General features: G+C 36.7%; 1 protein-coding gene and 1 long non-coding RNA gene across 2 annotated transcripts; both read right to left on the reverse strand.

Annotated features, from left to right (window-relative positions):
• Positions 1–3,175: 3,175 nt before the first annotated feature.
• On the reverse strand, positions 3,176–10,945 carry LOC145686505 (uncharacterized). The gene is made up of 2 exons (XM_081759930.1): positions 10,904–10,945; positions 3,176–5,010 (listed from the first exon to the last, which is right to left on the reverse strand). Exons 1-2 carry the CDS (start codon positions 10,943–10,945, stop codon positions 3,229–3,231), a joined length of 1,824 nt encoding a protein of 607 aa, XP_081616056.1. The 3' UTR covers positions 3,176–3,228.
• A 9,180-nt stretch (positions 10,946–20,125) lies between these two features.
• Positions 20,126–24,492, reverse strand: LOC145666202 (uncharacterized). Its single transcript, XR_014127703.1, has 2 exons — positions 24,060–24,492; positions 20,126–20,409 (listed from the first exon to the last, which is right to left on the reverse strand). It is a non-coding gene; the product is annotated as an uncharacterized LOC145666202 (long non-coding RNA).
• Between the last annotated feature and the right edge of the window lie 801 nt (positions 24,493–25,293).

A 25,293-nucleotide genomic window follows, 5' to 3' on the forward strand; every position in this document is an offset into this window, starting at 1 on the left:
TTACTGACCGGACTTCTATAAGCTTATGGGACCTCTTCCAGCGTAATCCAGCTGTTGCATAATAACACCAAGGCGAAACAAACCCCCCTTAAATCCTGGTTTAAACCCCCCCAAAAAAAACCTGGTTTAAACTTCCTGCTAACCCTGCTTACTTTTGTATATAGGAGATAAAAAAAAATCTTATTATATACATTGGTTAATCCTTTGGAATTCATAACGTAAATATGTTGAAGAAAAATTGTTTGAAATACCTTTTTTAAATTCATGGATTATTTTCGAGGTTTTATATTATTATTCGCATCAACCACTAGTTAAATGACTTTTTGTGTTATAGAGAAGCGAAACAAAGTCTGCTTTATCAATTTAAAGCAGAAGTTTGAAAAAAGCCCAAAATTTCCGAAGCAAAAAGGCGAAGCAGAAAAAACCGAGTTTTTTTTCAAAAAAGCCGTTTTTTTCCGAGCCCTTGCATCTCTAATTAGGACTATCTAATTATAAAAATATTAAACACACTTCGTAAAAAATGCCACTTCGCATAAAATTAAATTTCAAGTATTGCAATAGTTGGAGATCAGTACATATTCCTCGTATTCCATGATGTTTCTGAAAAGGTGAAACAAGTTTAGATTTTAAAATGTGTGCTGTGAGATAACAAAGATTGTAATTACTGTTTATGGTAATAGCTAATGATAGATTGTTAATATAATTATCGTCAACCAGCAACCGATGATATTGAATGAACAGTCAAACTATGATATCTTTTAAATTATTATATTATTGTTTCTCACCTCAAGAAACCTCCAATGAACATTTAATTCGCAGAGTATGATGAACCGACTATTACATATGTTAATAATATCCTGAGCAAATACATAAAATAAAGAGGCATAAGAGGACTAAGTTATTATTCTCTCAAATAACTATAAAGGTTATTTTAGGATTTTGCATGGGGAAAAGAGGGAAGGAAGGAGGAAGGGAAGGAGGGATTCATTTCCTAAAAATCTATAGTTTTGAACTGCTCATGAAGTAGAGAAGGCTCACAAAATCAGTGTTATGAGGTAGACAGTAACAGAAAAGGGAATTAATTGCCTTTGATATTAGTAGCATTATAATTGGCCTATTTTCATAATAGTTTCCAAATTTAGGGAGAAGACATAATTAAAAAAAAAAGATTTAAGGAAACCTCTCCCACAATCTACTGTCTTCGTTTGGCTAATTATTCAAATCTGGCCCTTATCATTAAAATAATTTAGGCAATACACATCCCATTGTCTATCAGTACTTCTCTCAACTTTGGCACACCAGTGTGGGGCTATGTAAATTAATCCCACTTCCATCAGAGTACACAGCACTTCACGCCTTTCTTCCTCCCCTTGGGAAGTGTGATCGCCGGAGGACGTCATACGTGAAGGGACAACATGGCCATAACTTGAAAAAAAAAATCTAGTCGAATTGTGTAGTTAGTTTCAATCTTAAAGTGTGTTGTTCTTTCTGACAATTATTTAAAGAAAATATACTTATCTGAGAATCGAACGTTGAACAGTTGTTTGGTAACAAAGAACAATATCAACTTAGAGACGTATTTGCATCGTTAATAAATACAACACACTTAAAATGTGGAACTGATTGTTTCATTTTTTATTGTTTAAAACTTACATCACAATTTTGCATTTTCCTTTTTATTATAGTTTTACTATGTTTATTCTAAACACCATTACCAAAGATGATAAACTCATCCAGGGGCATCATTTCAGACTTCGCTTGAGGGGGCAAGACACCATCGACATAAGACTTTCACGTTTTGTACTAGTATATTAGTAGACAATCGATTAAAGTATATGTATTCCTCAAATTCTTGGGGGGGTCAATTGCCCCCTCCTGCACCCCTAAATGACGCCCCTAAACTAATCTATTTTGTAGTGGTCCAAAGCTCTAAATACTTTATTACGAACGATTAAAAGACGATTGTTAGGGTGATTTTAACTTCCAGGACAGTGATCACAGTTGAGTTGAGTTGAATTTGAGTTTAACATCCCGTTCAGCAGCGAACAGTGATCAGAGGCACCGTGGACCGTATGTGAGACCGATAGAGTTCCTATCAAATTTATTTAAAATGTGCTTTTAATCCCAAAGTTCATCTAGTGTGTCTATTCGTGCAACCTCTGATGTGACGAGATCAATTTTCAAATATTTAAGATTCATGAGATTGAGAACTTGTAAGGTTAGTTTTCTGAAATCAAGACGTTACTTAATCTAATTATATTTCGCAATCACAAAGCAAGTGTATTTTTAACTTATTCTTAATACAGTACCATACATTTACACTTTTGTTTTGCGAAATTTATACAATATTCTTAGATTCATCACATCTTTCAGTTTCTCTAGAATTCATGTTGAAATACAAGTCATTTTCATATTAAGTTCTTTCAATTTGTTGAACTCTTTGTAAGCGAAAACCAATTTAAAATATTTCTACACTTAATCTTTCAATTACCGTATCTTCAATGAATTTTAATAAAATCCAGAAATCTCAATTCTTTAGCATTAAGTAGAATTAGAATACTACATACTCTTATCGCCCTCCAAATCCAAATCCAAAGCCTATACCTCCTAAGTTAAATTCAGCGTGAGTTTTTAATCCTCCATTAAGGCCTCCAGTTGCATCTCCTTGAGTTTTCAACAATCCACCATGTCTCAGTTCAGCACTGTCGGATGCACCTACATTGGCAATTCTACCTATCACTAACCCTTTTCTCAATTGCCCAGGAGCTCCACTTCGAACATGGAGTCCTGTATTGATTCCTAATCCTTCTTTATATCCTAACTCGCCACTTCCTATTCCTTCTGCATTAAATTCTCTATTTATAGTATCGTGTGCTGCTCCTTTAACATTATACACAGTACTAGCTCCCAAACAAGTAATACTTGTTCCACCAGCATTAACTCCTCTGTGAGCCTCTATTACTCCACTTAAACTACAATGGGCTCCCTCCTTAGCACTGAACCCTGTACTGGCTCCTAAGCTAGAGCTTCCTGTCCCTCCTATAAGCACATTTCCATTGGCCTGCAGTCCTCTATTAAAACTTCCACTTGTCCCTTGTACATTATATCCAGTACCAGCTCCTAAACGAGTAATATCTGTACCATCTGTTTTGACTCCTCCATGGACATCCAACTCTCCATTCAAACTACCTCGTGCTTCCCCATTAGAATTAAACCCTGTATTAGTTCCTAAGCCAGTGCTTCCTTTCTCCCTACATGTAAATTTCCACTAGTCTGTAATCCTCCATTTAAACTGCCACTTGTTGCCCCTTGAATATTGTATCCAGTACCTACTCCTAAACGAGTAATACCTGTTCCACCTGTGTTAACTCCTCCATGGGCCTCTAATCCACCATTTAAACTACGATGGTATTCTCCCTTTGTATTAAGCTCTGTACTGGATCCTAAGCCAGGTCTCTCTGTTCCCTCCACATGTAAGTTTCCATTAGTCTGTAACCGTCCATTTAAACTGCCGTTTGATGTCCCTTGGACATTATACCCAGCACTAGCTCCTAAATGAGAAGTTATACCTGTTCCAACTGTTTTAACTCTTCCATGGACATCTAATCCTTCGTTTAAACTACCATGTGTTCCCCCATTAGAATTAAGCCCTGTACTGGCTCCTAAGCCAGTGCTCCCTTTTTCCCCTAAATGTAAGTTTCCACTTGCCTGTAATCCTCCACTTAAACTTTCACTTGTTGTCCCTTGGATATTGTACCCAGTACCTACTCCTAAACGAGCAATACCTGTTTCACCTGTGTTAATTCCTCCATGGGCCTCTAATCCACCATTTAAACTACCATGGGATCCTCCCTTAGTATTAAGTTCTGTGCTGGCTAGTAAGTCAGATCTCCCTGTTCCCTCTATGTGTAAATTTCCATTAGTTTGCAATCCTCCATTTAAAATACTACTTGACGATCCTTGGGCATTGTATCCATTACTAGCTCCTAAACGAGCAGTTATACCTGTTCCACCTGTATTAACTCCTCCATGGACATCTAATCCTCCGTTTAAACTACCATGCGTTCCCCCATTAGAATTAAGCCCTGTACCAGCTCCTAAGCCAGTGCTCCCTGTTCCCATTCCGTGTAAATTTTCATTACCCTTTAAACCGTTATTTAAACTACTACTTGCTGACCGTTGGACATTGTACTCAATATCTGACCTTACTCCAGTAATTCCTGCTCCACCAATGTTAATACTTCTATGGATCTCCAATCCTCCATTTAAACCAGGATGTGTTCCTCCTTCAACATTAAGCCCATCTAATTTAGAAGTTCTTGTTGCATCTACATTAACTTCTTCATGCGGCCGAAATTGCCCCTTTAAGCTGTCGCTTGTTCTTCCATTCACATTATACTCAGAACTAACTTCTAACCCAGCAACTCTAGTTTCGTCTATATTAACTACTCCACTGGTTTGAAATTCCCTGTTTAAACTACTACTTGCTCCTCCTTGGACATTGTACCCAGCACCAATTCCAAGTTTAGCACTACCAGTTGTACCACCGATTTGAGATCTTTCAATTAAATCACCAGAAGCTCCTTCTATATTATGCCTTGCACTAGCTCCAAATCCTACGTTGTATCTTACTCCGATAGCTCCCAATTCACCGACATTTGTTCCTTCACCAATTTCAAAGTCAGTTGAAGTTCTTGCATTGTTCCTAGCACTAAGTCCTGCGCCCGTTCCAAAGCCTCCATTATAGGCTAATCCAAAGTTTCCTGAAGTTCCTATACTTCCTTTCCTTGCCACTCCACTGCCAATAGCTCTTCTAGCGTTGACTGTTCCTCCAAGAGAAAGTCCACCAAGTCCAGAATTGAAACCATAACCAAATCCAAGGTCTCTTGGATGCACACTATGTCTAAGGCCAGTCCTTATTTCTCCTTCACTGTCTTCCCTAGGACTCTCACTTAACAAGATTACCCTGGCTGAGGTGAAGTATTTTAAAATGATAATATATGTAATTACCTGTAGAAAAAGAAAACATAAAATCATTTTCGGTTTATTTTATCACTTCTAATGCTATTGTTTAGTATTAATATTCTTGTATTTAGAAACTTCAGTTAACTACACTTCAGTGAACATAAATGAGTACATTTACTGTTTCTAAGAGTTTACTTGGTCTGTTCAAAATAAGTGAATATGGTGATCCCAAGATAAGCAAAATGTTTGCTATTAGTTTGAGTATTTACTTATCTGTCATTTAATTTATATTAAAAATGATGTTATAAAATGATTCTTTATTTATATAAGCATTCATGCTGTAAGTGTGTTGTTTTAAAGTTTGTCCTTAGCTTAGGCAGATGGACTCACGCAATAAATTATCAACCACCCTTAGATACAATGCTTTTCAGAAAAAATAATTATGTGATATGGTAGATCGAAAATGGCGCTTCCAAACTTTTTCTTTTAGATATTGAAAGCACCATAGAATAGAAAAATTGCTTAAGGGAAGAATGCAGCAAACGTGCTAAATTTTACTCAAATCGGAGAACATCTTGAGGTATCATTGGTGCCATTCTCGGCACCCACACGTAATAAGCCCCTTTTAAGCTTTTGGAATATATTTGTTTTATATTTTCGTTAAAGGAGGAATTATAACCGTAAGAAATACACTAAAGTGTTTGCTTTCTGGTTTTAAATCTTTTATTAAAGTACAGTTTCAAATAAATTGCCATGTTAACCCTCGAGTTTCACCCAAACGGATTTGTAAGAGGAAATATTGAGTTTAAGAAATTATTTACCTTCATTACAGAATCATAAACCTCTGTATGATTTTGGTTATCATGTTCTTCACTTGTCTCTAAATAGAGGGAACCCAGAGTTAACTACGCGTAGGTAGTTGTATGTTGAGTTTCACCAGCACCAACATCTTTAAACTTGGCCTCATCTTTAATTATCGCAGTCTGATGTTGCAACCAAATCTTTATTTTTTGCAAATTTTCTCAATTTCTTTCTTCCATCAATTTCTTGCTCGACCAGCTTTGAGCTAAACCCACCTCATTTAGTAGCTCAAAGTGTCTCTACCTAGTATGGTTAATATGTACGAGATATGTTTTACCTGTAATCGGTAGTTCTCCGTGAAACCGAACTCTTAAGAATTTGACTGTCGACAGCTTCTGGCATAAGTCAAACTGGTCGCCGACAGAATCCGAAAATGAGTAAAGTGCTGACGTGTGCTCATCCAAATATTGCAGCAAGTGAAGGAAAGAAACTTGTTGGCATGCATCTAGCAAATATAACGCATAACAGTTTTCTAATGTCTTCTTCTATTAATCGAATGATTCCTCCTTTTGGTAATTTGTTTACTACTATCTCATTAAAACCAACAAGTATTATATTTTCAGTTATCATATTAATATCCTTCAAGTAGTCCTTAATACTTAATTAAATATCGACAGATGTATCCGAAAATAGTTTAATTTGATGAACAAATCTGCCTGTGAAATGTTCTTCCCATCTTTACTTATTTAATAGTTCTATATTTAATGGTCTAAAATATGAGAGCGTTTTTATGCTTCCAATACCATCAACTTCACAACGCTTTCTCTGTCTCTTTGTTCGCACTCACTTTACTTTTGTCAATCACTTTCGTTGTATCTTATCTAGTAACCAGGTGAGTCTTATAATATAGAACTTGAAATTTTAGTTGTATCCCTGGAAGACACTTCTATCGATTCGCATGCATTTGCAAACAAGTAATGTAATGCGCATTTCCCATGTGACATTGAATCTCTCTGACTTAAGTTTTTGCTTCCGTGTCGTCTATTCTTTAAATTCAAGCACAAAGTCAGACACTTCTAATTAAGTTTAGATGGGAAAGACGAAGACATAAAATAGTTTCCACATCTGGCCAAGCTTCCGGTTGAGTAATATTATTACTATTACCCTTCCTCTTCTCCTCTTCATTTCTTGTATCTTCTTGTAGTACAATTATCAAACCTGCCACAATCACCTTTATCTCTGCCCTTTGATCAATAACAATGTGTAGCTTAACTACTGGGACCTATCAATTTTACAAGTACACTTGAGATCTTTGCATTTAGAAGTATTAATGTCAAATAGGATCTTTGCTTTACTTTTGAAGACATTTACGGAACTATGAAAAGCTTGGTCTTCGATTTTATGTTTGATTTTATGTTTCTGTACAACTAACGCATCCTTTTAAGATTATTTTATACTAGCTGAATATATCCATTTTTCGCATGGGTCAAATAAAATATCAATGTAAACAAACTGAACACGAAAAAAATATCGGTCATTTTCTACTACTTTTACATATCCCTGTAAGCGCCCCCCAAGATCCCCTGGTTCGAATTTTGAGGAAGAAAAACACATCTGGCTCCCAGCCGATGGGGGTTGTATTTGGAAGTCAACGCCTAGGCTATGGAAGTATCACCATTCATCTCAGCGACCCCGATAACTATGGATTTGACACTAATATCGGTCATTTTGGATTAGTTTTACGTGTCTCGATGATCCCTCTATTATGGCCCTCGTTCTTCAGCTGGTTTGGGCTAAATTTCAAAGTAAATACCATCTTGAGTTTCACCGTTGAGCTCAGCCACCCAGAAAGCTATGGATTTGACACTAATATCGGTCATTTTGGATTATTTTTACATGTATCGGCATCCCCCGGTGACCCCCGCCTGCAGCAGAATGGGGTGGATGCGATTGGAGTTTCACCATTGATCTCAGCGACCCCGAAAATTATGAATTTGACACAAATATCGGTCACTTTGGATTTTTACGTCTCGGTTTCCCCCCGGTGATCTTCGGCCCGCAGCCAAGTGGGATGAATGCGATCGGAGTGTCAGCGACCGTGAAAACTTTGAATTCGACACTAATATCCATCATTTTCTACTACTTATACATGTCCTGATAAACGCCCCCTCCTGAGACACTTCTGGTTCGAATTTAGAAAAAAAAGGGCTTCGTCCTGATCTGGGGCCTCGAAAAATGTACCAGTGACCAAAATTTGGTAACTCTCGATCCACTCGTCTGGTCCCCAGGCCGCACACAAACAAACTCTTTATTATTAGATTATTTTTAATCATGAATTTTTCTCCAATTTTGTCAATTTTCGGTGCTACTGTACTAGAAATTCCGTAACACTTGGCTCTTCAACATTTAGATCACAAAAGTTAAGAAGCCAAACTTAACATATCATGTCCTCATATCGTCCCTCTCGAGACAAAAGGGCGTATCTCATTTTCTCAACTTTTCCAGAAGACAACTTTAAACCTTTTCTCATTATTTATTCTTTTGTCTTCTTTTAAAATTTAATTTGATATCCTTTGTGTCAGGTCAAATTAAATTTTGACTGAACCCGATAAAATAAACTTATGATAACATGTTTAAACTTGTCTCCTGAAAAAGTTGAAAAAATGAGATACGCCCCTTTGTCTCGAGAGGGACGATATATTGGTAAGGTTAAGCAATTCAGTCTTTTTGGCGCTCCAAAAATTCGGCACACTGCCTCCATTCTTGTCTTTGCACTTCTTTTCTCAGTAGATAAGCCATTCACTGACTACATGAAGGAAAAATAAAAACATAGAGTAATTCGGGGGGAAGTGACTATAGGGGTGAAGTGAATAGAGTTAAGTTTAATGATATGTAGCAACAAAGCATGATCGGCGCTGACCTTGCAAAGCTCCTGTTTGTGCAGCATTGTGTCTGGAGCTGACGAAGAAGACAGTGTACCGAGGAAAGAAGCAAACTATTGAATGCAGCGAGCACGGACAGCAGGGAAGTGGAGTAGATTTGTAGCCTTTTTTCTTGCTATTTTAATATGGAACAGCAAAAAACTAAGGCAATTCCTTCCCGAAATAATCGTATTGTACCCAATACTTCCACAGCAGCATGAAGCGATTATTAGGAGTGCATGTATATGCTTCAATATATTGCGGACACAAAGATACAAAACATGTTTTGAGAACAGACGACAAGATAGGGTGAAGTGACTAACAAATTTTGGGGTGATGTGGATAGTCATGTTAATCACTCCATACACCATTAATCATTCCATGTATACAATATGGACCAAAGAACATATTTACATCTAACTATTTCTTGTCTGCCTCAAAACCACGGTCTCTATAGGAAAAACATGGGTTCAAGACCTATTGGGAACTCAAATATTGTGCTCTTTCTTGTAAAATCAAACAACTCAATCCCCCCTTGGACACGATCTCGGGTTGCTATGCCTATTTGCTTCTTAAGCAATTTTACAACAATAGCTTATGTACTGTACCTCTGCAAACAGTACCTTTCCAGGAGTACCTTTACATCATGTAGTGTTCTTCGTTAGCTGTATATTCATTATTTAGCAGTTTATATCTTGTTATTTACATTATATCAAGGATACTTCTTCTAACTACTTCACCCCATATGGATATTCACTTCACCCCTACGTGTGGGATGAAGTGAATGATTTACCTTGTATGATTCATTTATTTCTGTGCACGTTACTTGAGACACGGTATGAACCATACTTGCATTTTCAGAATGCAGAAAGTCTGTCCTATTCGTATATAATTGTTAATCAGCCGTGCTATCATTTCTGTGTAAGACTTTTTTACTTTCATGCTTACTACTATATTCACTTTCTACCGAGGTACTCTAAGCCGATAGATACACTATGTGATCAAAAGTATCCGGACACCTGACTGAAAATGACTTACAAGTTCGTGGCGCCCTCCATCGGTACTGCTGGAATTCAATATGGTGTTGGCCCATACTTAGCCTTGATGACAGCTTCCACTCTCGCAAGCATACTTTCAATCAGGTGATGGAAGGTTTCTTGGGGAATGGCAGCCCATTCTTCACGGACTGCTGAACTGAGGAGAGGTATCGATGTAGGTCGGTGAGGCCTGGCACGAAGTCGGAGTTCCAAAACATCCCAAAGGTGTTCTATAGGATTTAAGTCAGGACTCTGTGCAGGCCAGTCCATTACAGGGATGTTATGGTCGTGTAACCACTCTGCCACAGGCAGTGCAGTATGAACAGGTACTCGATTATGTTCAAAAATGCAATCGCCATCCCCGAATTGCTCTCCAACAGTGGGAAGCAAGAAGATGCTTAAAACATCAATATAGGCCAGTGCCACGCAAAACAACAAGGGGTGCAAGCCCCCTCCAACAGGACCACACCAGAACACCACCACTTCCGAATTTTACTGTTGGCACTACACACGCTGACAGATGACGTTCACCGGGCATTCGCCATACCCACACCCTGCCATCGGATCGCCATATTGTGTACCGTGATTCATAACTTCACACAACGTTTTTCCACTGTTCAATCGTCCAATGTTTACGCTCCTTACACCAAGCGAGGCGTCGTTTGGCATTTGCCTGCGTGATGTGTGGCTTATGAGCAGCCTCTCGACCATGAAGTCCAAGTTTTCTCACCTCACGCCTAACTGTCATAGTTCTTGGAGTGGATGCAGATGCAGTTTCGAATTCCTGTGTGATGGTGTGGATGGATGCCTGCCTATTACACTTTACGACCCTCTTCAACTGTCGGTGTTCTCAGTCAGTGAGGGATGCGCACGAGACGAGTCGAGACATAATTTTCCTGACAATTTCGAGTCAAGACACAGCTCTTCTAATAGAAAAAAATATTTTTCGAGTCGAGACATCACTTTTACAGCACATTTTCGAGACGAGACAGTCTCAAATCTTGTCTCGTGCGCATCCCTACAGTCAGTCAACAGACGAGATCGGCCTGTACGCTTTTGTGCTGTATGTGTCCCTTTACGTTTCCATTTCACTATCACATCAGACACAGTGGATCCAGGGGTGTTTAGGAGTGTGGAAATCTCGTGTACAAACTTCTGGCATAAGTGACACCGAATCACCTGATCATGTTCGAAGTCCGCGAGTTCCGTGGAGCGCTCCATTCTGATTTCTCACGATGTCTAATGACTACTGAGGTCGCTGATAATGAGTACCTGGCAGTAGGTGGCAGCACAATGCACGTAATATGAAAAACTATGTTTTGGGGGGTGTCCGGATACTTTTGATCACATAGTGCAAAAAGAATGTTCAAATGAGCACTAAAAATTGTACAATTGTCATCCAATGCAGAATACAGTTTCTATGGGTGAATTTAACGTATAACAACCTGCGCATGGTTACATCTGGTTGGTTTCTATTTCTATACAACATCATCTGCAACGTCCCTGATGTAGCCTTCACTCATGGAATTGCTCTCTATGTAATAGCCAAGAAAGCGTGTTCTAGAATACCTGAGGGAGGCGCAATGGGTTAGTAGTAGTGTACTTATCTCTAATTTGAGAGGTCCCTGGCTAAATCCAAGATCAAGAGAGCTTTTGGTAGACAACCTTGCCTCCGTGTGTTTTCTCAAGGTTCTATTGTTTCCTCTCACATTCACAATCCACGAATTTCATCATAATTATTGCCTTTCACTATTCATCCATCTTCTTTAGTCTCAATTCCATAACTGTAGAACGTAAAACTAGAAATTTCATTTCATCTTATTTCAGCACGTTTAACCTAATGGCTCTTCACTCTATTACATCTGCCGATTGACCGGCATGATTCTCATCAATGTATATTGGCAGATTGTACTAATGACGATAGCGTTTAATTGGTATACGACCATCACTTTAAGACGTTGAAGTAGGACTGGTCCTAAGACAACCACCAGACACTCAGTACATCAGCAAAGGTGTTCACGGGCCCATTGTATCCTAAGGCATTTGTGATTTTGAATCAATGAAATTCAATGCAAAGTAATGAGTGCCGCCAGCCTAGTGTTCAGGAGATGCCGATAGTGCCCAGAAGATCCATATCCGTTGTAATCTTCCAGTATCCAATTAATACCGTGAGTAATGTTCTACGGCTCATCACAGCAATACCGTATGTAATGTTCTACGGGAACATGATGTCCATCATACCATGTCACATTGCAGATGTGACCATATTGCGTGATATACCTCCAGATTATAGCTTCGTATGCTCTCTTGTGTCCATTGCTTCTATACATGTATCATTGTTGTGGCGACATGCCCTTTACAGGGACTAAGATCACGATTCAAGAAGCCGCCTTTCCGTATTTCGATAAAGCAGCCTCACTTGAAATCAAAAGTTTGGTTATATTATTCCCTTTGAGGTCGATGAAGCTTAATGGCGCGTGCCTACGCGTTACCTGTTTGCATTGTATTGCATGGGTGCGGCACAAACCACCCTTTCACGGTACTAATCAGTAGCGCTGAATGGAAACGTGTGTATGCACCATTCCACTGAGATTGCAGATTCTTTGTACGTTATACATAGTTGTACTGTTCCTGTTAGTTTGGACCTATTCTCAATTTTCATTCTTTGTAGCACGTTTTTACAAACAATAGTGTACGTAATTTGCCTTCTTCCTTCTTACTTTATTTTCACTTCTTTCCTTTCCTCAACATTCCTTCAGTAAACCATCGCTTGTTAGCAGAGATGTAACGGAGTATACAGCGTATACCCACCTAGTATTTTTTACAGTTTAATTTATCTTACGAAAGAACGAACATATACGGAATGGCTAGACACACTATATTTTTGAAAACGATCAAGCTTATACAATTTTAGCATTATATTACTTCTTCTTAACCATGATCTTTTCACAATATCCAAAACGATAGGATGTTGTTTATACAGTAATTTTGGAGTTGCGCAACTATATACCTCCTATAATACTTATTATATTAGTACAGTGACGAAGCGCGCTCAACCTTAGGGGAAAATATAACTCTTTTGTGTTATTTCAATGGGATGAGAAGACAAAAGCATTTTTCTATTAATTTATACAACAATGTTCTGCTCTCAATCTATTGTTAAGTACAAACTTGCTAACATTCACATGTATTACAGCGGGTAATATTTTACGTCTACTCCAAACATACGTTACCATTGCAACAATGAAGAGATATAAACTTTCCTACTCCTTGGAAGAAAATATAAGAATTATGCGATTTGGTTTTTTTTTGTGATCATATGCTACCTTATCCCTACCATAATGAACATAAATCTTCCCGCACTGGACAGAGATACATATTTAAAAAATAAAATCCAGCCAATTTAAAAATAAATTATACAGAGGTTTCAAACAACCTATAGAACCTTCAAACCAGAGATGGGGACTCTCACTCATATTTGCCCTTAAGAGGGCCGCATTCACACTCACCCTCATTTTGGTAGATGAGGGTGTGGGTGGTTGAGGGTGAGTGTGAGGGAGTCGATTGATGGTGAGGGTGGCTGAGGGTAAATGTGAGGGAGTTGACTGAGGGTGAAGGTGTTTGAGGATGAGTGTGAGGGAGTTGATTGAGGGTAAGGGTGGCTGAGGGTGTGTGAGGGAGTCGATTGAGGGTAAGGGTGTCTGAGGGTGTGTGAAAGTGTCGATTGAAAGTGAGAGTGCTAAGGGTAAGTGTGAGGGAGTCGATTGAAGGTGATGGTGGCTGAGGTTAAGTGTGAGAGAGTCGACTGAGGGTGAGTGTGGATGAGAGTGAGTGTGAGGGAGTCGATTGAAGGTAAGGATGGCTGAGGGTGAGTGTGAGGGAGTCGATTGAGAGTGAGCGTGTATGAGGGTTAGCAAAAATGCCCATCTCTGCTTCAAACCCTCAAACAACGTTCAAAAGTTCTGGCACCGCTCCTGTTTAGGCAGAAACAACCCCCAATTCCTGCATGCAGCTGCTTTCTTACATAAAAGTTTGTAAAGAAGAAAAATAAAGATGTGATGGGGCAGCACTAAGACCCTACTTCCTACAGAACATATCTTAACGCAAGTTTAACATGCAATCACTAGGCGGGGGCAAGTTGTTGAAGCCGAGAAACCCTCAGCTTGAATGCTTGCAATAAACATTGCAGCTGAATGCTTGTAGCATTCTTTTCATACTTGTGGAGCAGAAGTTATGAGGGAACAAGAAACAAGATCTGTGTGAAATGCGCATACTCCATTTTATTCTTGAAACCCAATTTTAGAACGATAAAAAGCTATAATCCATCTAAAAAGACCGTTCCAGGTTTATGATAACGAATTTGATAGCTAACAGTACGCGTGAACACGGCCAATTAGTTATTGCGAGTATTTTGGAGGTACTGTGTATTTGGAAGGGCAGCTATTGTTTCTGTCAATGGTCAAATGACTTATGACTTTTTGGCAGGGTTAAATGTGTGTCCAATCCGACTTTGGTTATAGCCAAAAAGTAAGTAGTGTGTAACAAAAGCTCTCCATCTGTTAAAGAAAGGGAATAATAAATTGTTGAATCGGAAGAAAATAGACACCCTTGCTTTTACTAGGGCTCTCTAATATATATTAGTGGTTAATTTGAAGTTTAACATCCCGCTCAGCAGCGAGACTATATGAGACACGGACCTACAGCTTAACTGGAGATTCGAATCACATGATCTCTCACTAGGAATCGAACCCTGGTCTCCGAGGATACATATACACACCCACGCTTATATATATATATATATATATATATATATATATATATATAGGGCCAGATTTAGGAGGTGCACCCCCTTCGTTGTAAATATACACTATCTAAAATGAGAAGCTAACAATGAAAATAGCAAAACTTTCCACCATTATTTTTCCGTTTGGAGCTTAAGAGAAAGCACAGCTTTGCAAAAGCAATAGTTTAAGTCGATTTCTGAAGGTTGAAGGAAAAGGATTCACCAAACAAAACAATATTTGTAAACAGGGAAGAAAAGCGAAGCTAGAAGGAGATAAGTACATTTTTCCTACATATCACTTACGACCGTCTTCAAAATACCTCCCCCCGTTCTATGTATCAGCGTTGTCAGGATTAAAGAATATTGCATGCCACTTTCAAGAGTTTCAGTGTGATTGGTTATTTTGGTAGTTATTGGTACACCCCTCCCGCCTCAGAAAATCCTGGATTCGGCCTTGTAGCCTATATATTTACATCAATTCCTAAATCTTCACCCTTCGCCCAAGCAAGTTTTAGACCCATTCGTATATCACTATAATGCACATAAGAATTGTCTAATTAGGCTACTTCAAAATTATTATAGTATAAATCATATCGTACAGTATTGTATACCCTGAAGAGTGTAGTGATAAAAGTCTATGAGTTACAGAAGAAGTGTTATACCATTTTCTGACCTCTGACATAACAACTAATCAAGAATCATGAGCGTCCTTCATGTAGTAACGTAGCTGGTCAACTCATAGATTCCCAAAATCCATATTTCTAGCTTTATATGCTAAAGGTTTAGTACCTATTAATATAGGTGATTCCCAATCAACTATGAAGAAACACCGGAATGTATGTGCCTTTACGAATTGGGACCCAACGAAAGTACTCTCTTAATTCTTGCACAGGAGCAGAGCTACCATCACAAGTAATAAGCAAATGACCCTTACCATGTATTTCTTCATATCGATAGCAAATCAAATTCTTCACGTGTGTCGAACAATTTGGTGTAAATTAGTTTCTTCACAGCTCCTCAGCAATGATGCTACCAATATTGGTAAGTTCTTCCTAAGGAAGTTCTTTTCCAGTGAACAGGATATTTATCATTGCTAAGTTACGTAATATTTCAGACATCGAATATTTAGAAAAAAGTTAAACAAACAAAGTAGTTGTATTCTTCTCTGCATAATAAATGAACTTGTCAAGAAAAGGTTTTTCCTTATTTTATTGTAATCTACAGTACTATTAAGTATTGGTTAATTCTCAATAGTTTTAGTATTGCAAGGGTACTATCTTTCGAAGTTTCAAGCTTTTAAGAATAGGCATTGTAACGATTCTGCCAATTTTAGCAGTCCTTTGGTACAAACCAATATTAGCAGTCACTTGCTGCAAATCGAGAAGCTTCCGTTCTCTTCTGTTTTTAGATAACCATTTGTCGTCTTGGAATAACAGTTATCCCTTTCAGTACCGATCATAATTGGAGTAATTTCCTCCCTCTCCCTGTTTTGCCTTCTACTTCCTTTTCCTTCCTTCTTATTGCTTCCCTCAAAATAAAACAGGGAAGTAATAAGATTAAACAATATCTCAATCACTTCACTTTTTCCTTTCTAATTGCTTTTAATACGCTATTTTCTTCCTTACTATTTCCAGCACTACCACATATTCTTTCCGTTCAACCTGGCATATTTTCTCCAACTTCTTTCACACACAAATTTTATGTCTCAAGCCGTTTTCCGTTATTTAGGCATAGGGTACAGCGGGATAATTCGAATAGGCGGGGAATTTGAATAATGTTAAGCATTTTGCCAGCTGGAGTGGAAACGCGGCTCGCCATGTTAGTGAACCTGTGGTGGATTTGTAGGTGGTGGTTTGCAGAAGTTGCTCTCAGAAATACAAACTATTCCTTCGGTTCTGAAGGTTTATACGATTTTTGTTTGCTGCAAGGTAAGTACGAATGTGTGTATTTTTAGGTCGTTATAATTTTCAACGTTGTTTCCTTAAGCTTTCCTTATTATTAACTGGAGAAAATGAAACCGCTCTGGATTATAATCGTATCAGTAGCATGTGGGTCATTGATATACTGTACACTGGCGTCAACTAATCGGCAGTTTTCATACCACGTTCTGAATGGAATATTCGTCGACTGCGGGGCAATTTGGATAATTTAAAACGGGGCAATTTGAATAGCAGTGAAATTAGAACTATAGGCCAACTATTTTATGTTTGTTTGTCAAAAGTGAAAGCTTCTAGTGCTAACAAGGAAATTGCGAATTCTTATTTTGACTTACTGGGAAAATTAATGAACGAGTATGATCTCCATAAACCATCGTAACCGTATTTATAACATGGACGAAAGTAATCTTCCTCTAAATAACAGACCCCTAAAATTTTTGCAGAAAAGGGTAGAAAAGAGGTGGTAAGTTTAACATCTGTTGAGCGAGGGGAAAATGTAACGGTGATAGCATGTTGCAATGCCAGAAGGTCTTTTGTACCTCCTGTAGTAATATTCAAAGGCGTACGCCTAAATCCGGACTTTAAAACCCAAAATCTCACTCACAACTTTTGTCCTTAGAGTTCTACCAAAGTCATGACATCGAAATGCTTTACCTACCTCCAGACACATACGTATTATAACCACTCGATCGCTCTGTTTTTAAGGCCCTTAAAGCCAATTACCACCAAGAGGCAACTATCTGGATTCACTAAAACCCGAGGTCAGTGATTAGTAAATCTCAGTTCTGCATTTTGTTCACTGAAGCCTAGTAGTGGACATCTTCTGTTGGACTGGCAGTTAATGGGTTTTCATGTACTGGTATCTACCCGTTTAGTCCATAAGCTATTGAAGAATTTCGATTCGTCCCTTCGGAAACGTATTGCCTTATTATACATTTTGAGGAGCAGTCTTCTCGGGAAGAAGATCTTAACAACGCGCCTTCTTCTTCCGGTCATGGCTCTCAAAACTTTGTCCCAACGAAGCCTGTAGATAAACCCATACAAGTGCTTCCCAGCCCATAAAAAGTTTGTGTACAGAAGAGACATCGTGTCGCAGGAAAATCATGCCACTCAACTTCTGAAAATATTCGGGCAATGAGAATAAAACACCTCTGAGGAAAGACGCAAGCATCGGGTGCAACAAAATCCAAAAACACTACAAGAAAGAAGAGTGCTAATACAGAACCTGCCAAGAAAAAAAAACAAAACAAATGAATGCTCGAAAGAAACTGATATCCTCTACTCCTTCCACTGACGAAAATGTAAACCTAAGTCTAAAGATGGCTGCAGGCAATGAAAATCATACAAGGAATTGCTGTTTTTGCCTTCTTAATTACTATTCAGAACGTTCTGCTAGAAAGGGAGACTGGATTCGTTGCCAGCATTATAAGACACAGTTCTACAAAGTCTGTGTCGGTGCAGAAGGTCGAAAACAGTTTATCTGTTGTCGTTGTCGTTAAATACGACCGATGGAAGATGAATTAACCAATTACGGCTCTTTGCCTTAGAGAGTGTTCTGAACATTTTTTTTAGTGTAGGCCTACATTCAAAAAGATAGCTATAGGTGACGCATATTTACAATTTATGTAGGCCTACTTCTTTTCATTCAAAATTAGCATATTTCAACTACCGTAGAAATTGGAATCTAACTATTAAATAGTTTATACATTATTTTTATAAGACTTGTTTATTTTGTTGGCTATTCATATTACCCCACTCGTTTTTCGAAATTTCGGCGGGGAAATTGAATACCCAAATTTCACAATGATGTATCTCAGATACTATCTTAAGAAAAATTGTTAAGTAATAGTAAGGTTCAAAGTTTTTGTTCACAATTTTATATTTGAATACCAATTACAGTTTCCGAGATATATGAGAAAATGTCTGAAATTATTCAAATTACCCCGCTGTACCCTACTCTTAAGATTTTTGTCTCATAGAGAATCTTATACTTTACACGAAATATTAATGAGTGTATTTTTTAGTTATTTATTTAAGCACTACAAATAGATCACAAATATTTGATATTAAAGTGTACAACAATTTTCAATACTTTACATTTTGCCAATATCCAGAAGGATTTGCGAAAACAGTGCATCGAATTAGGACTAACAAGCTGGGTTAACACAAACTGTGTACGAGGTAGGGGCCAAAAATGCTGACAGAAACTCACAAAGAGTAAAGAATAACTACACTTGATTTTGACCTGCTGAGGGAAAGATGAAGATTACTACTTTTTTTCTTACATAATGACGGGGGATGAATCCTGGATATCGTACGCAACTGGGGAATCGAAGCAGCAGTCAATACGATGGCAGCACTCTGGTTGTCCTAAAGCGAAATAAAATCAAACAAACACCTCCAGTTTACAAAATCATAGCAATCGAGTTTTGGAACCAAAAGGATGTGATTCTTGTGGAATTCTTGGAAGTAGGGTTAACAATTGTAACAGATATGTATCGCCAAACACTGAATAATAATCTGCTATGTGCCACTCAAAATCTGTGGAATGTTACGCTCTGGAATTCTTCTGATCGATAACAACGCCCGCCCATACATACCCGCTCGTGTTGAGACAATTGAAAGTCTTCGGTGGGAACTATTCAATCATTCCCCTTACAGCCCTGACCTTGCTCCCAGCGATTTCTTTCTTTCTCTTCACCTGACAAAGTGGCTTGCTTCGACAACAGTGAACTGCTCGACATCAGTTCTGTACTAGGTGAACTCTCAGGCAGCTGTTTTTTTTTTTTTTTTTTTTTTTTTTTTTAAACATAAAGGGTATACGGAAGTTTGTGCCACGCTACCAAAAATGTCTGGAGGTTCATGGTGACTAAATCGCAAAACAGCCAGATGTGTACTTATATATTAATTAAATAAATTTCTTGTCCTATCATTATCTTTCTTCTTTGAAAATATATCAGTCTTTTTTTTGACATACTCCCTGTATTTCCTCTCCTCTTTTGATTGACTTCTTTCGTTACTACGTATCAAAGCATACCTACATGTCACACGTCGTACAACCACTTCAACTATCCTCAAGTAATAATAAATCATTTACAACAGGATGGTCTGTATTGTCACAGTTAGCTGATCAGATTCTGAATAAACTACTCACAGATTCTGAATAAACAAGGAGAAGGCTGCAAACCTAGTGAATACAGTCAAATAAGGCGTAGTTACTGTTTGATGGTTTTTCAGATACACTACTCGTGCAATTATGACTAGTGAAATACTACCAAAACTTGCTTTTTGCTATTACCCTACTTTGTTCCCTCCCCTCCTTTGTTCAACCTGTTCTCTTTCTTCTGGGTCTGATAGTTAAAAGTCCACGTTATACGGCAGCAACTTGGAGATATCTCTTAAAGCTTGCATCCTCCTCCTTGTTGCTTTTCATATCCTTAAAGTACTTATTCTTTCCCGTTTGTTATAAACAAGCAAGGGATTCGATCCTGGGGGGCAGAGGAGCCGGGCCCTCCAAAGCTCATGTGGGACTCTCCACATTGTATTTATACAATATTTAGCATAATTTGAACGCAATTTGTCTTAAAATTCTCATATATGCAGAGAAATTATTCACAAATTTACAGAGAAATCGAGCCCTTGTAAACAAGCATTTAATTTAGAAAGAAAAAGAACTTTCACTATTTTAAATTATTCATCTTTTTATTAATGCATTTATTAATGAAAATGATTTTCTTGAATAATTCGTATATTTTTTCTTGAATGCTTTCCGGATATTCCTGGTTGCTGATTGACAATTTAATTCATACATATTTTTTTGTATACTATTTTATTTTGATCGCAGTAAAGCGTCCTCGATATAAGTTGAATCTTTCATATCCACCATAGCCAAATCTTGGAAGACCCTGGTATGTTGTCCAACCCTCAGAAACGCTCAAAGCAAAAGCCGCAATCAACAACAGAATCTAAAATGAAACAAAAAAAAACATGCAGTGTGACAATTTTACAGAATACTTCAGGTGCATTTTACAGCAGAAGTGCTATATTTTTTCTTAGAGAATAAGGGGAAAATGTCCAAAGATGGGATGGTTACCAATTGAAACATCTTATGGAGCTGAACACTATGAAGTGTGTGATTGTAAATTGTCATGCGTAGTTTACAAAATGAATAAAAAAACAAATATTTTTGTAAGCCTAAAAGCTGGTAGTAGACGAAAACCTACATCTATTAAGATAAAACTGATTCTGTAGTATAACCTCATCAACTTTTAATTACAAGACTATCAAGATGACAGTATACAAATTGAATAATGAGATAAACTTTGATTTTTATTTTATTGAAATATTGACTTAAGATAAAATATGTATACGTATCAATTCTTAGATGACACTGAACTGATGAAAACGACTTACTTGAGGTTAAATATTAGTGTTCACTTTTTCGAGAAAATTCAGGAAAACGAATTTTTATGGATCTGAAAATTGCGTTATTTATTGCCAGTAATAACTAACAGCTAATATTCTGTTGCAATACATTGCTTTTATTATGGTACTGGATCCATTGATTTTTATTATTGTACTGTGTACATTGATTTTTATTACTGTACTGAATCCATTTATTAATATTATTGTACTGGATACATTGGTTTTTAATATTGTACTGGATACGTCGATTTTTAATATTGTACTGGATAGATTGATTTTTAATATTGTACTGGATCTATTGATTTTTATTATTGTACTGTATACATTTATATTTATTATTGTACTGTGCGTCTTGATAAAATTCTACTGGAAATTATCTATTTTTCTAACGATGGGTCACATACTACTAACACTACACATATTGCATTTGCAATATAGACTAATTAGAAATATGGGATTTGTTTCATCTTTGTACCGAAAATATGTCCTATGTAAACAATTCTAATGTAAATTTTGTAGGCAAAATTACATCATACTTAACGATAATATTTCATTATCTGATTTATTTAGTTTTCTACGTTCAAAGACTTAATTAGCGTTCTTTTAACTTACTGAATTTTTATCTTATACTCACACTTAAATTTGTCTGTTTTGAATAATCAAAACTAGAACAGAAATATTAGATTTACAAACTACGGTAGTTGATATAAAGTCATAACTAAGGCTATTGTATAGTATACGCTATTTATTCCTTTCAGTCCTCTATCGCTTAAAACCACAATTCCTGCATGCATTGAGATCGTAAGTGTAAGAATGAGACATGCAGGCGCATGTTGTTTGATGTAGAAAACTATGTTTTTACTTTAATTATAAATTTCCTGTATCACCAACTCCAGACAAATGAACACTCTTAATCAGCATAGGCAACTTTGTCATGTACAGCCACCTACATCACTATATCTCCCTGGCAACTATAACTTTGTAAGAACAGGCTCAGCACTTTTACTGGGATCACAAACGCCTGGACAAATGCAATGCAACCTACACACAATAATTCTAGAAACCGAAGACAGTTGATAAACTTGGGCAGCCCTGAAACAGACTTTTGCTGTGGAATTGATAATGAACAAAAATTTCTTTCAAACGAAGTGAGCCTCGAATGAAATTGTAGGCTGAATATAAAATCCGTGCGAAGTGCCAAATGGAAAATATTGAGTAAAAAGGCCAAATGTTACTTCAGAAGTGATGGGACATATAGGCACTTGCATTTTTCTGCTGATTACTTGAAGTAGTCCCACAGTGAATAGTAAATAGCCAGTTTTTCACAGTAGTGTTAGGCACTCAGGCCATATTTTTGCATTAAACCGAATTTTTCTATTTTTGGCACTTAATACAGATTTTATATTCAGTCTACAATTACCTATCCAAGTTAACCGCCATAATAGAATAAATGGCCCTTGTTTAAGCTGGGATGGTGATATGTAATTTCCTTTCCAATTGTACAAAATATTAATACATTCTATTAATTTATATTTTCAAGACTTATTAGGGGAAGTTTTATTTCTTAACATACACCTTAACTATACAATTCCAAAGTGATTCGCATTCAGAACGGCACAGTTAACATTGGGCATAGATCCGTTAATTGCCACTGAGTGCCAGCACCACTCGGAACAGAATATTAGATTTTCTCTTTCGTGAGGCTAATAATCGTGTAAGTGCAAAATTTATATTTTAAAAATACGAACCTCTTTCATTTATTGGGGCTATTACGTTACACAGTTTAGATGCATAATTTGTTAAACATATATTCGTGTGTTCAAACCCTGAAATAGGGAAAGTTTTAGTTTTTCATTGCATGCTCTGGAGACTGCAACTGAACCTGGAGACGAAAAACATTTCTTTGAACTGGAGTAGATCAATAAATAAATACAAAGATTTATAAACTTTTCCCCTTCAATTGCTTCAGATCTGATATTTTCAGTTTATTTCAACAATTTTCTAACTCATGTATTATACGTGCTTTTTCTTTCTTCTCACACGCAGTAGGTAGTGAAATACTGCATTATACACACAATAAATTATAATGTCGTTAATTTACCGAGCAAAGTAGCTAATTTGACTTCGCATTCTGGAGGTAATGAGTTCGATTCGCAACTTAAAATCTTTGACTAGACGGCTTAAGCTCCAGACTCCTGCACCAAGAAGTTAGTAGGCATGTAATAGCCTTTCGTTACTCATAGAAATTGTTCTTTATGTAGCGTAATAAAATTTAACTACGAAGCTACACCAAGTGAATCACTGACATAAAGTTACAAGTATTCACGGTTCACATAGAAATTAAAACTTAGCATGTTACTGGCTATAGTTGAGAAACCAATAAGACAATTATGAAAAAGTATATCTTTTATATTTTCAGTAGTTAAAAACGGGGTTGAATTAGTTCCCCATGTTATATAAAAGAGGGTTCTTTTAAACATTAAATCTCATATTTTGAACATTGGAATTGGAATAAAAACTTAAAATTTGTTTAGCTTATTGATTTTTGATTGTGTTATCTAATAAATCACTAGAAATCAACTTTAGAGAAGTTTTATGAAGAACTGAAAAATCTTCCTCATGTTATTTAATGGAACATCATCTACATCCCGTGATCATTAAGCACTTCCAGTATGACTATAATGATGAGAATTTTCATATTTGTAGTCTCCTAAAACTAATCCACAGAAAAATTGCCAAACGTGAACAATTTTTAGTTTGGTGCCCCGAATAAAAGATCATAACTCGGTATACTCGTAGGGTTTTGAAACTGCTAAACAGGAAAATCGTCACCAAAATCTGTGTTTTGGTTGTTCTTTTTGGATTTCTAAAAGTCGGCCCCATGTATTTTCCTAATATTGATGCCAAAAGGTTAAATTAAAGTGTTTCCTAATCCTCATAAGAATCTTCGTTTGTCTCGATTTACAACTTTTGTTTTGATCCCTTTTTTCTCATGGATAACAAAATAAATGCTGCTGTAGAAATAAAATGCTAGTGAACAAGTATAGCATTAAGAAGTAAAGGCTGAACTATGATGTGCAAGGCTGTAGGTCGAGCAAACATGAGAGTCTGGGGAAGAAACTCTTAGCGGGTCAAATAGTTAATACAAAATTCAGTAAATTGTTTACAAAGATTTTCAAACAATACTTACCAGATATAATTTCATGGTTGTGACGATGTCTCTTATGTTCAAAGAAAAACTGGAATATAAATTTCCCCCAGAAAACAGTATTTATATGCTCGAAGCAATATGCATTTAGACGTGTAAACATAAATTAAGACACTGAAAAACTTCTTCTTAATCACCTGATTTAACATGTTGATTACGGATATTTCTATGGTATTTTTCCTGTAGAATATTTTCTGTATCTTACACAATCATTATGACAGAATGTGAGATGTGGATAAACAAGGAAATGTCATGGGGATAGAATAAACAACATTTTAGCAACAATAAAGTTTCTTCCAAGAAATATATATTATAATAGTTTTCATGAAACTAAAATATGCATATTTATAAATTGCATATATATTACGTGGCAAAAATATTACTACAACGTTCTTTGTTTGATGTTATTATTTGACGGTATCTCGCATGCATAAAGAGTTTCCTACAGTTTTTTTTCTAAGTTTTTCCAAGTGGCAAACCAACGTAAAAAGAATTCAAGTGGATAAGTTTCAAAGCCTAATCTGCCGAATGGGAATCCGGCACACGTATCAGAAGATCATGCCCAGAACTAATCAAAGAAATTTATTTTAATGATTTTCACCTCAAATCTCTCTCTTTTTTGCCTGTTTTTGATTTTGTTGAATTCACTAAGATACTCTATGGCTTGTATAATTGAGATATTTTGATATGAGAAATGTGTTTTCATTTGGAATATTCTTTACAAAATTATTCAAAGATAATTTTATGTTCCGATAACACTATTAAGTCAGTGTACATATTTTTGTATTTAAAAATTATTTCGTTAGAAACCACGATTTTTCTTGTATATATTTCAGTATACGGATCAAAGCTGTAGCAATTAATTTTCTGAAACGACTTACGTTAGAGTTTGGTATACTGGTACATATAAGATACATACTTTTGCTCACCATTATGCACTCATCTTATATAGATAAATAACATGATGTAATGCTATTCGAAAATAAAAATAGGCATACCGAGTGGGTAACATTGCTATATTTACAGCGTTCATGATAATGCTTTTGAATAACCTCTGTAGTATATGTAACGTTACTAACATTTCTTATAGATTGCTTAAGAACATTTGAAGTTACATCGATAATTCGAACATTTAAAATCCGAAACATCAAAAATCCAAACGCGGTTCTTAAAAGCTTTTTACATTTTGTCTTAGCGCTAGCGATGAACCAAGAAC

This window comes from Thermobia domestica, chromosome 1 (genome assembly GCF_964235325.1).
Source record: "Thermobia domestica chromosome 1, izTheDome1.hap1.1, whole genome shotgun sequence".
Classification (NCBI taxonomy): Eukaryota; Metazoa; Arthropoda; class Insecta; order Zygentoma; family Lepismatidae; genus Thermobia; species Thermobia domestica.